This window comes from Dendrobates tinctorius, unplaced genomic scaffold (assembly GCF_039654945.1).
Source record: "Dendrobates tinctorius isolate UK_male_01 unplaced genomic scaffold, ASM3965494v1 ptg000325l, whole genome shotgun sequence".
NCBI lineage: Eukaryota > Metazoa > Chordata > Amphibia > Anura > Dendrobatidae > Dendrobates > Dendrobates tinctorius.
Window position 1 is genome coordinate 269,961 of NW_027361992.1, and position 13,091 is coordinate 283,051.

Sequence of the window (13,091 nt, forward strand, 5' to 3'; positions counted from 1 at the left end):
TGGCTTACAGCCAATGAAAACCCAAAAGTCATTATCTCAGTAAATTAGAATACTTTATAACACCAGCTTGAAAAATGATTTTAAAATCCAATATTTTGGCCTACTGAAATGTATGTTCAGTAAATGCACTCAATACTTGGTTGGGGCTCCTTTTGCAACAATTACTGCATCAATACAGCGTCGCATGGAGGCGATCAGCCTGTGGCACAGCTGAGGTGTTATGGAAGCCCAGGTTGCTTTGATAGCAGCCTTCAGCTCGTCTGCATTGTTGGGTCTGGTGTCTCTTATCTTCTTCTTGACAGTACCCCTGTGATACTGTTGTTTTTAATCCAGGTATTGGTACTTTTGGCAGTGTGGACAGGTGACACACCCTGCTAGAGAATTAAATTTCCATCTCCAAAAAGCTTGTCAGCAGAGGGAAGCATGAAGTGCTCTAAAATTTCCTGGTAGATGGCTGCGCTGACTTTGGTCTTGATAAAACACAGTGGACCTACACCAACAGATGACATGGCTCCCCAAACCATCACTGATTGTGGAAACTTCACAATAGACCTCAAGCAGCTTGGATTGTGTCCTCTCGACTCTTCCTGCAGACTCTGGGACCTTGATTTTCAAAGGAAATGCAAAATTTACTTTCATCTGAAAACCACACCTTGGACCACTGAGCAACAGTCCAGTTCTTTTTCTCCTTGGCCCAGGTACGACACTTCTGGTGGTGTCCATTGGTCATGAGTGTCTTGACACAAGCAATCCAACACTTGTAGCCCATGTCCTGGATATGTCTGTGTGTGTGGTGGCTCTTGAAGCAATGACTCCAGCAGCAGTCCACTCCTTGTGAATCTCCAAATTTTTGAATGACCTTTTCTTAACAATCCTTTCAAGGTTGCGGTTATCCCAGTTGCTTGTGCACCTTTTTCTACCACAATTTTTCTTTCCACTCAACTTTCCATTAATATGCTTGGATACAGCCCTATGTGAACAGCCAGCTTCTTTAGCAATGACCTTTTGTGGCTTACCCTCCTTGTGGTGTGTGTCAATGACTTCCTTCTGGACATCTGTCAAGTGAGCAGTCTTCCCCATGATTGTGGAGCTTACTGAAAGAGACTGTGTCTTTTTTAAACGCTTAGGAAGCCTTTGCTGGTGTTTTTGTTAATTATTCTAATTTACTGAGATAATGACTCTTGGGTTAACAGAAATAAACACTTGAAATAGATCACTCTGTAATGACTCTATATAATACATGAGTTTCACTTTTTGTATTGAAGAACTGAAATAAATTAACTTTTTGATGATATTCTAATTTAGTGAGAAGCACTTGTATCGGTGAAAAACACTGATACCATTCGTTTGACAAAAATCACTTTTGCCTGCATTTTCACTACTGATCCAAATGACTGACTCAGAAACTGCTCCATAGAAAGCAAGAGTGATGCATCGGGGAGAGTGGCCGATGAATGACTGCCAGTGCCAACACTTGCTTTGTTAGATAAATGCCTAATAAAGTGGGGCTTATCTGGTGATGGATCACATATAATGTAAAGGGGGTTTTACACTAAGCGATATCGCTAGCAATATCGCTAAAATGTCACTGGTTTTGTGACGTTATAGCGATATTGCTAGCGATATCGCTATGTGTGATACTTACCAACGACCGGCTCCCCCGCTGTCCATCGCTGATCGCGCGAGAATGTCCGGCTCCATTTCTCGTCGTCTGCTTCCTGCTGGGGCTTCCTGCTGTGTGAGACGAGCGACGCTGGACGCGGGCGGGAGGACATCTGGATCGCTGTGTGTGAAAGGTAAGTATCGTGCGCTGCGTCGCTGCTGCATCGCTGTGAGGTCTTTCTGTGTGGCAGCTCACTAGCGATCATTTAGCGATGCACCAGCGATCCTGACCGGGTCGGATCGCTGGTGCATCGCTAAATGTAAAAGGGCCTTAAGACTATGTTATCCACCAATTGAGCAGATGTCGTTCATCTGTATGCAGTCAGTAAGGCTTTGTGAACATTTATCACAGAATTAGAACCTTTCCTGTCTGCACAAATGATACAATAAGAACAGGTTTTTGCATTCTCTTTACTGTAAATGAACACGCCCATTCTCCACAGCATGGTGGGCGCTGGAATCATGATCGGTGATGGCCTTTTAGATATTATGAAATTAACGGTTGACTGACCCAATCTATTCTTTCTCTTCTCTCATGCTGTTTGTTGAGGTGACATGTATAGAAAGTTGCTGAGCCATTAGTTCACTCTCTGGAGGTGTGCGGTGAGTGAAGATGTCAGCGCTGTGCATGAGTTCAGTGTGTGCGTTATCACCATAGAAAGAACTGTTCCCTTTCTGGTTTATGACAAGCAGTTCTTTTGGCTTCTTGGTCTGTCCTGTATTAACATAATTTATGTCTCCCTATTCTTTACACACATGAAACTACTATGTTGTCTTTGACTACGTATTTGTCGTATCACAAACTTGACAAAATGTAGGATGACACACGCATACACAATGCATCAGGACACTGAGACTAATAAATACATGAACTCTAATATTGCTGCAAACATTAAAAATGGAAAGACGCTTAGCATATTTGTTCACCTGTACATTACTGTAAATCTAAAGGTGTGCAGGCCCTATTTTTTCTTTTTTGTGTAGTACATATCAGGGGGGGGTTTCCCTGAAAAATGCCCACAGGAAAAATCCCCACAGGAAAATTGCCCACACAGAAAATTGCCAAATGCAGCATCACAAAGTTTAAGATCTATGATTTTTGAGGTGCAAGGTGAGGATGTTCACATGATATGTGATTAACCTGTGATTTACAGTTGATCTAGTGCAAAACTGCAAAAATGACGAACATCTGTAGTTTGTAGCAGTCTGTCATTATCAGCAATAGATAGATATAGTCTGCTCTCATCTCTCACTGATTCTGCCTTACTCCTCCCACTAGCCCAAAACAGCAGCACATGCAGAACCAGCAGCAGTGTGATCCAGAGGAGCCATCACTGCTATCAATACTCACAAAAGTATCACTGTGTTATCTGTGGAGTTACATGGGACTGCAGGTCACATCTAATACATTATCATCTCAGTGGGAGCCCACCAAAAGCAGGGTGCTGCTGGCAGAGATAGTCGTTCCTGGAAGCCCATAAGGTACAGCAGATAGGTGAAATTCTGCCACTTGTACCACCTTGTGTACTTGCTGAGAATGTATATGTTTTTGCAGTGGTGAAACTGGAGTCCGATGGACCCCAGTGCGAAATTTGGACCTGCCCCACACACACGTTGGTCAGATGTATGGGCCCCTGTATTGTTCTAAATTCTATAAAGACATGAATTGCCCCCTTCATTATGTAGTAAAATGTCCCCCATCCTGGTATATATGCCCATCATCCTGGTGAATATGTCCACATCCTGGTATACAGTATATGTCCCAGTGCAGGTATATATGGTCCCCATCCTGGTATGTATGGTCCACATGGTCTCCATCCTGGTATATATGCCCACTTCCTGGTATATATGTCCCCATCCTGGTTTACATGGTCCCCAATCCTAGTGTATGTGTCCCTGTTCTGCCCCTAATGTATAGTCAAAAACAAAAACATTCTACTCACCTTTCCTCTGCTCCCACATTGCCCAGTGTCTTTTGTAGCCACCGCACTGTCCAGCAACTGACACCGGAGTGTACGCCATTGTCATGCGCCGCTCCGTGTGGCTGCACCTCCAACGTCAGCTCATAGTCACTGCATGTATCGCAGTGTAGCATGTATCGCAATGCAGGGACCCGAGGGATCTCTGCAACACGATGCATGTCATCTGGATCTGCGTCTTCAGTGAGGATGGAGATCCAGCAGAAGCAGGCACCTGTACCCCCATGCCTGGTCTTACACTTCATCCCTGTGACCACAGTCTTTACACCTCTGTGTTTTTTTCTGTTGGTGAACAGATAGTTTTACCAATGTGTGTTCCCCTCACCCTGTGTGGTCTGAGTGGTGTTCTACCCGCGGGGATCGAGTGCGGACGTTCAGTGGGATGAGCCCTGGTTCTTGCAGGCTCTCAAAAGACAGCCAGGTCAGCAGACAAGAGCTCCCACTGACCCGTGTGTCTCCATAGTGATGTCACTGACCAACAGAGGAGCCGGAAGTGCCAGAACAGCGCCGTTCTCCCATTGATTTCAGTGGCAGAGAATCTGGCACGTGTACTTCCTTCCCTGTCCACTTATGACTACCAAGAGAATAAGAGTGAACAGATCCTACATAGTTATGTATCATACACATATACTGCAGGTGTAGGCAGGCATAGGATGAATGAAAATGCAGAATGGATTTGAATAAGGGACTCTAGGCCCATACACATCACACTGAGTGGAATGACAACTCGTAAGAACAGAATCTGTCCTCTGGGACTAGGTATGAGTGGACCGAGCCTGTAGAGCCCAGAGAAGTAAGCTGGGCCCAGAGACCTGTGGTGAAATCCATTCTGCATTTTCTTTGCTGTCTGTGTTGTATATAAATGGAGCCCATTGAAGTCAACTGGCTTTCCTAGATGACACTTCAAATGTTCCTTCCAGCGCTTCCCTACCCCCATTGTTTCCAATTGGCAATCTTGTCATTCCTTTTGGTACAACCCCAGTGAACATTGGTTTCCTGCTGTGCCAGCTAATTGTGTTTTGGTTAGTTAAAGCATGTACTTTAATAGATCTATCCCCATATTTGTTAATTTCTTTTCAATAAAAGTGTATTTTGAGTTCATCTAAAGTATTCTAGTCAGAGGAACAACAAAGTTATGATTTACTTGGGGTTTGAATATCTTGCATTTCATACTATCAACGCAGTGGTGACTTGGAGATGCCGACTGCATCGCTCTTCAGAGTGCCATTCAATTCTCAAAACAAAAGATGACAACGTAGTTCAAGAACCAACAGAACATTAGCATGACTCCTGCCCTCAAAAAGCCGAAGCAAATGTGCTTCTGTGCTGCAGAGGATCTCCCCTAGAATTCTAGATTATTCTTCTGGGCTGCAGAGCATCTCACCTATACCTGTATACTATCCCCCTGCCCTGCAGAGCATTTAACCTATAATTATACTATTCTCTGTCCTGCAGAGCATCTCACCTATAATTCTAGATTATCCTTCTGGCCTGCAGAGCATCTCACATATACTTGCATGCTTATCCCCCTGTCCTGCAGAGCATTTAACCTATAGATCTATGCTACTCTCTGTCCTGCAGAGCATCTCACCTATAACTCGCTACTGTTTTCCTGTGGGTATTCATGTCTGTGGGCATTTTTCACATATCATGTGAACATCCTCACCTTGAACCTCAAATATCATAGATCTGAAACTTTGTGATGCTGCAATTGGCAATTTTCCGTGTGGGCATTTTTCTGGTCACCATCGGGGTGTGCCCACTCAAGGGCTCAGCACCCTTATCCACCCATCTTTCACACAACAGATTTTAATTGCAAGCTATACCTGGTTTTCTTTTCACTCTCTATTAACATGAGGCTGTTTTGGCACATAGAGAGTTGAGACATTAATTGGCTAGGGACCATCCATATTAATAGGTCACCTTGATGTGTAAAATCATAGCATGTTAGATTTGGAAGAGACCTCCAGGTCATCGTGTCCAACTCCCCCGCTCATTAACCATCTCAGACAGACGTCTGTCCAGCCTCTGTCTGAAGACTGCCATTGAAGGAGAACTCGCCACCTCTCAAGGACAGCCTGTTCCACTCATTGATCACCCTCACTGTCAAAAAGTTTTTTCTAATATCTAATCTGTGTCTCCTCCCATTCAGTTTCTTTCCATTGCTTCTCGTGTGCTAATGAGAATAAGGGTAAGTTCACACTGTGCGTTTTTGCTGCATTTTTTCTGTAGCAAAACCTGATATTTTGGCAGGAAAGAAGCTGCGGTGAAAACGCAGGTTTAGGTGCGTTTTTGCTGCGTTTTTTTTTGCTAACTTGTGTCTCTTTGTGCATAAGTGCCCCTGCAAATAATGATACCTGTGTTTTTGCTGCTTTTTTTCAACACACATTCAAGCTAATGGGTGAAAAACGCTGCAAAAAGTCCAAAAGAAGTGACATGCTCTCTGTCCAAAAAAAGCATCAAAGCACAAAATTCTGATGACATAAAAAACCATTGTGTGTGCATGAGATTTCTGAAATCTCATAGACTTTGCTGGTACTGTTAAAAGCAGCTGAAAATCAGGATGATTTTCTCTACACTGTGACAGCCCTTCAGATATGTGTAGACAGCTATTAAGTTTCCTCTTTTTTGCATAGGACATAGTTTGCAGTCCGCTCACCATCCTGGTAGCTCTTCTCTGAACTTTCTCCAGTTTTTATATGTATTTTTTTAAAATGTGGTGTCCAGAATTGGACACAGTATTCCAGATGAATTCTAACCAAGGAGGAGTAGAGGGGGATAATTACTTCACGTGATCTATGCTTCTCTTAATACATCTCAGACCTGTGTTTGCCTATTTTGCTGCTGCATCACACTGTTGACTCAAGTGTAGTCTGTAATCTATTAGTATACCCAAGTCTTTTACTATTCCTCCCATTCTGTAGATGTAATTTTTGTTTTTCTTGCCCAGAAGTAGAATCTTGTGTTTCTCCATGTTAATTAACATTCTATTAGTCGCTGCTTATTGTTTAAGCTTATCTGGATCCTTCTGGATCCTTTCCCTGTCTTTTCTAGTGTTAGGGTGTGTGCACACGCTGCGGATTTTGCTGCGGATCCGCAGCGCTTCTGGCCCTGCGGGTCCGCAGCAAAATCTGCTGTGTTGTACAGTACCATGTCACTCTATGTAAAATGCTGCGGTTTCAAATCCTCAGAAAGAAATGACATGTTGAACATGTTAAAAATGTTGAACAACACTGGGACTCTTGTTCTCCAGGAATTTTCAAAGATTCTGGCTAGTGGTTCTGCAGTTTCTTTTGCTAGCTCTTTCAGTACCCTAGGATGTAATTCATCTGGATCAAGAGATTTAAATTCATTTAAATTAGCTAACTGTTCCCTCACCATCTCTGTGTTTATGGATATCCTGGATTCTTTTATTCCTTCAGTGGCACCGTGAAGATCAGTTGATGTTACAATTGATTTCGTATAGAGAACAAAGATGCAAATTAGGAATTTAAAAGTTCAAGCTTCTCACCATCATTTTTGACCTCTTCACCCTTTTCATCCTGTAAAAATCCTATAGTATCTTTGACTTTTCTTTTGCCTTTGACACACCCCCAAAATCCTTTTTTACTGCTTTTGGTCTCCCAAGCACACCTCGCTTCATTACAGGCTTTAGCTCTTCTAACTCTTGTCCTGCATTCCCTGAAAACAGCATTATATTCTTTTTTAAACTATACCCTCATCTTTCCATTTGATATATATATTTTTTTTTTTCTTTTTAACAAGTGCTTAAGTTCTGTATTCATCCGCCCTAGTCTGTTTAAATGCTTCCAATTCTTCCTTCTTTTCAGGATTGTTAATTGTGCAGTAAGAATTTCATTTAGCAACATCTCCCATCCTTCTTGGACATTTCTGTCTTTTAGAACATCCAGCCATTGGATGTGATTTGATCAAAAAACGTCAAGTACCTTTATGTTTTTAATGTTTGCAGCAATAGTTCATGTATTCATTAGCCGCAGTATGTTAGTACATTGGCCACATAGCGTATTTATGCACCTGTGCATGAATTTAATACTATATGTGTGTGGGCCCCATTTTTTCTTTTTTTAGTATGTAGGCCGAGTTAGTAAAACAGATGCTTTACACTTTGTTTCCTTCTGATATCTTAAAGTGAAAGTGGAGAGAACTGTATATAGCTTATTAGAAGTGTCAACTAAACCTTAAAGGGAATCTGTCAACATGTTTTTGCTATTCCATTTGACAGCAGAATAATATAGGGGCGTAGACCCTAATTCCAGCGATATGTTGCTTACTGAGCTTTCTCTTTGTCTTCTTCCTCTAGATTGAATCTCCTAATTATTGCCCTTTAAACTAAGATTAGAGCTGTACGGCGACTTTCACCACAACTCCTATCTCACTGCCAAAGTTCACTATTTGTACATTGCCAGTGTGCTGCGACCGCAGCAAGCAAGTTGCAAAAAGTCCAACCGTGGGGTCATTTGCAAGTAACTTGTTGCCGCTGCAGTATCTTGGGGGTCACAGTGCGACCACATTCAATTGTATTGCGCTTCAACATTGCAGCAAACAATAGTGGCATAATAGATGTCGGGGAAAGAGTCACCACGTAGCGTCACCACTAGACCACACCGAAATTAGCAACTGGTTAGTGCCTTTCAGCCTTGTCAGTAGGGTGCATTCCTGCATACTCTGATTCTGATAAGTCCGTGCGGGCACACGCAACCGATGAAGGGAATGGTACAGTCCAGCTGATCATTAATTGATACGTTTCCAGGAGGAATATCAGAGGAACGGTGCAATGTATAGTTCTCAGAAAAGATATACTACATTTCATTTTTATTTCATAAGAAATACTAGTATATACTTAAACAGACATGCCAGGGAAGCTGAGAGGTCCTCTTCATTATCCACAATGGGATAAAACAGAAAATAGGGTAGAGGGCAATTTTGTGGACCTGTGAATTTGTCAGGTTTATTTCCTGCGATTCTAATTGATTCATTCTTCTTTATTGCTTGTAGGTTTGTCCAGCTGCTCATTTACCCATAACGACCAGGCTCCTTTTAATCCTCAGTATGGTAACATGGGAAGTGAAAGAAATGAGCGGCCTTTTGTTCCTCATCAGCAAGCACCTAAAGAAGGTACGTCTGAGAACCTTTCTGGTCGGCGTTATATACACTCCTCAACATTGGAAAAGCAACACCCAGAAGGAAAAGTTGTGGATTTCTGGAAATCATAGGATCAATAGACGTGTTAATGGTTTGCAGATAATGGAAAGATAGACGCAATATTTTCAGAATATCTCGACTTATGCAATATCAAACATGAGCGCCACATGCAGAAATCCCCGCACTCAAACGCTCGGCTGCTGTCTGAGGAATGTCCTGCCATGCTGAATGCATAGGGGAAGTCATCACGATCCACAGCTGGCAGCTCCTGTACCAGTTACTGACCAATCACGTCCCAGGAGTGCTTGGTGAGAGCAAGTCCGGAGGTGCTGCAGGCCATGGTGGGACATTTAGATCTCATAGGTTTATCACAGTAGCGCTAGTATCATGTGGCCTGAAAAACAGCTACTGGGACACTGGAGATGCGGCTACACCTCTGGTTTCACAATCAAATCATTGTAACACCAAGCTGTTAGTGTACCTTGAATGAAGACTCCCGGCTACTATAATTATGCCACACCACTCCATAATCCTGTTCTGTAAGGCCAGTGTGATGTTCATTTGTGCCAATATAACTCATTTTTAAAGCTGACCAGCATTGCACATAAGATGCCCCACTAGGCTGCATTTTCACTCTAGTGCTGGGCAATTCATTTTCCTGAGGGGCCACATGAGAGACCATGACCTTTGTGGAGGGCACACAGCCTCCCTATATACACTGCATGAGCCCCACACAGCCTCTTCATGTACTGCATGAGCCCCACACAGCCTCCCCCTATATACTGCATGAGCCCCACAGTCTCCCCATATACTGTATGAGCTCCTCACAGACTCCCTATAAATACTGCATGAGCCACACACAGCCTCCCCCATATACAGCATGAGCCCTACACAGCCTCCCTATATACAGCATGAGCCCCACATAGCCTCCCCATATACAGCATGAGCCCCACACAGCCTCTCCGTATACTGCATGAGCCCCACACAGCCTCCCTATATATTGCATGAGCCCCACCCAGCCTTCCCATATACTGCATGAGGCCCCCATAGCCTCACCATGTGCAGCATGTCACCCCCATAGCTTTTCTGTGTGCAGCATGACACCCCCATAGCCTCCCCATATGCAGCAAGATAACCACAAAGCCTCCCCATGTGCAGCATATCACCACCATAGCATCCCCTGCACGACAGCTCCATATCCTCCCCATGTGAAGCATGTCACCCCCATAAAATCCCCCATGTGCAGCATGTTACCCCCATAGCATCCCCATGTTCTGCACGACAGCCCCATAGCCTCCCCGTGTGCAGCATGTCACCCCCATAGTTTCCTCATGTTTTGCACAACAGCACAATAGAATCTCCATGTGCTGTCTGTCACCCTCATACAATCCACATATACTGTCACCCCCCCATAGAATCCCCATGTGCAGTCTGTCCCCATAGAATCCCCATGTGCTGTCTGTCACCCCCATAGAATCCCCATGTGCTGTACGTCACCCCCTTAGACTCCCCATGTGCTGTCTGTCACACCCATAAAATCCACATATACTGTGTTACCTCCATAGAATCCCCTTGTGCTGTATGTCACCCCTATAGAATCCCCATGTTCATACACGGGGAAAAAAAAAAAAGTCCACCACATACATACTCACCTCGGTCCCGCTCCCAGGCGCTCTGCTCTTTCCTCTGCCTCCGGTGCGCTGACTCTCTGGTGGTACACAGTTGACGCGATGAGATGACGTAATCACGTCAGCTGTTTCACACGCTCATTGGTGGAGGAAGTGGCCGGAGGCCCCTCCTCCAATTCTGACTGCGCCTAGGGAGAAAATGGAGAGGGCCAGACTGAGACAGCCAGAGGGCCAGTTGTGGCCTGCGGGCCGCACTTTGCCCAGGTCTGCTCTAGTGTATTCTATCCTTAGAATATACTGTATGCTCTTATGCACTGTATGCTCCTGTTCACTGTATACTCCTGCGCACTGTATGTCCCATGGACTGTATGCTCCCATATACTGTATGCTCCTGTGCACTATATGCTCCTGTGCACTGTATGCACCTGCGCACTGTATACTCCTGCGCACTGTATGTCCCATGGACTGTATGCTCCCATATACTGTATGCTCCTGTGCACTATATGCTCCCGTGTACTGTATGCTCCCGTGTACTGTATACTCCTGTGCACTGTATGCTCCTGCGCACTGTATACTCCTGCGCACTGTATGTCCCATGGACTGTATGCTCCCATATAATGTATGCTCCTGTGCACTATATGCTCCCGTGTACTGTATGCTGCTGTGCACTGTATGTTCCTGTATACTGTATGCTGCTGTGCACTGTAGGTTCCTGTGCACTGTATGCTGATGTGCACTGTATGTTCCTGTATGCTGCTGTGCACTGTATGTTCCTGTATGCTGCTGTGCACTGTATGCTCCTGTATACTGTATGCTGCTGTGCACTGTAGGTTCCTGTATACTGCAGTGCACTGTATGTTTCTGTATGCTGCTGTGCACTGTATGCTCCTGTATACTGTATGCTGCTGTGCACTGTATGTTCCTGTATACTTTATGCTGCTGTGTACTGTAGGTTCCTGTACACTGTATGCAGCAGTGCACTGTATGTTCCTGTATGCTGCTGTGCACTGTATGCTCCTGTATACTGTATGCTGCTGTGCACTGTAAGTTCCTGTATATTGTATGCTGCTGTGCACTGTATGCTGATATACAGTACTCTGCAAGAGAGATTTTACCTTCTGTCATCAGTACAGGTTGTGTGTTTTTAAATCAGCGCTCAACTCTCCTGCACTCCTCCACTGTGCAGCATGTACGGTAATAACAATAATAAAGGCAGTGCAGAGCTGAGCAGTGTTAGTTGCCTGCAGCCGACAAATCACTGATGGGAAATTGTAAATGCTTCTTTGTTGATGCATATATCAGAAGATAATCCATTGTCATAATGTTTTTTATATTCCTAAACATTTTAATGAATTAGTAATTTACACCAAGTTTATTGAACAAAGTGAGGTGCAGTGATCCTAGAAAATTTGATTAAAAAATGATTTATTTTACCAGAACATATTATGTTACCAAATAGTTTAGTACATGCAATCTGTCCCGTGCTCACACAGTTTTATGAGTTTTCTGTCGCAAATCAGTTGTTTAGGGAAATTGCAAAAAAAAAAAAAAACATTCTAGTGGCCATTCTGTTTATTATGCGTTTATTATAGTTAAATGGTTTGTATGACATTACGAGAGGGGGTGATTTCATTTTTCAGGAACTGTTCCATTACTGACGTTTGTCTGTATCTAGTATACCAGTCACAGTACATGAAGCAGTGCAGTCTCAGGAAAATGCATCTTATTAAAGTGTTAATTTAATTGGTACATCTGCATACTGTACAGAATGCAAAACCAAATTTTCTGACCAGATACGTTACCTGACATTGGAGAAAACCTGTGCTTAGTTATTTGGCATCACTAGAAGTAATTTCAGGCCTGTAGATTGGTTAAAAAGGGAACCTGTCACCAGAAAAAAAACACTATTAACCTGCAGATATGGGGTTAATCTGCAGGTTAATAGAGTTATTAACCTGCCTGCCTCACGCACTTAGCCGAATGCTAAATTAACTTTATTCTCCCCGGCAGCGTTCCGGTTTCAGTCACGGGGGCGGCTCTGGATCAGTTACTGCTCTGGCGACTGTAACCGCGCCCCCAGGCCTGCCTGACACTGTCTGTGCATTGGGGCAGGCTGTCAGTCAGGGTCAGGGGCGCGGTTACAGCCACCAGAGCTGTGACTTACCCCACGCCAGTGCCGCCCCCGTGGCTGAAACCGGAACGCTTCAAGTTAATAGCAGCTTTAAAAGGAACCTGTCAGAGAAAAAAGCTAACACACAGGCCCCCCCTCACAGTACTCCTCCGCCCAAGTGTCCTTTTACATTGAAACCAAGCACATTATATAACTTTCCCCCAATTTGTTTAGTGAGACATGTAGCTGGACATGTATTTATAATATAGGTCATCAATATGAAATCTGTTTGTTCTGACATCTCCAGTTCTCCGCCAGTCACCAAGCAGCTGCCAGATATAAGCCATGTATGGTGTGGCAAACAGCCGCTCTGTACGTTGCCTAGTAGCTACTGCCAGATACTGCAATTTCTCTCCTCTTCCCTTTGTTAATCCACCCATACACATTAGGTGGCGGTTGGCTAAGCGATGCTCTCCTACACAAGAACACTTGTTCGGCCCAGCGCTCCTGTGTTCTCTATGAGTAAGATGCTGGCAGCTTATCTCTGGG

The 13,091-nt window shown here is 44.0% G+C and overlaps 1 protein-coding gene across 3 annotated transcripts in view; it reads left to right on the forward strand.

Annotated features, from left to right (window-relative positions):
• LOC141074138 (constitutive coactivator of peroxisome proliferator-activated receptor gamma-like) overlaps nt 1-13,091 on the forward strand; it is a 237,761-nt gene that overhangs the window by 208,304 nt on the left and 16,366 nt on the right. For all 3 annotated transcript variants that reach the window (XM_073561674.1, XM_073561673.1, XM_073561675.1), the window contains one exon: nt 8,658-8,777. In XM_073561674.1, coding sequence (XP_073417775.1) covers nt 8,658-8,777 — 120 coding nt within the window. The remainder of the gene's footprint in view (nt 1-8,657; nt 8,778-13,091) is intronic.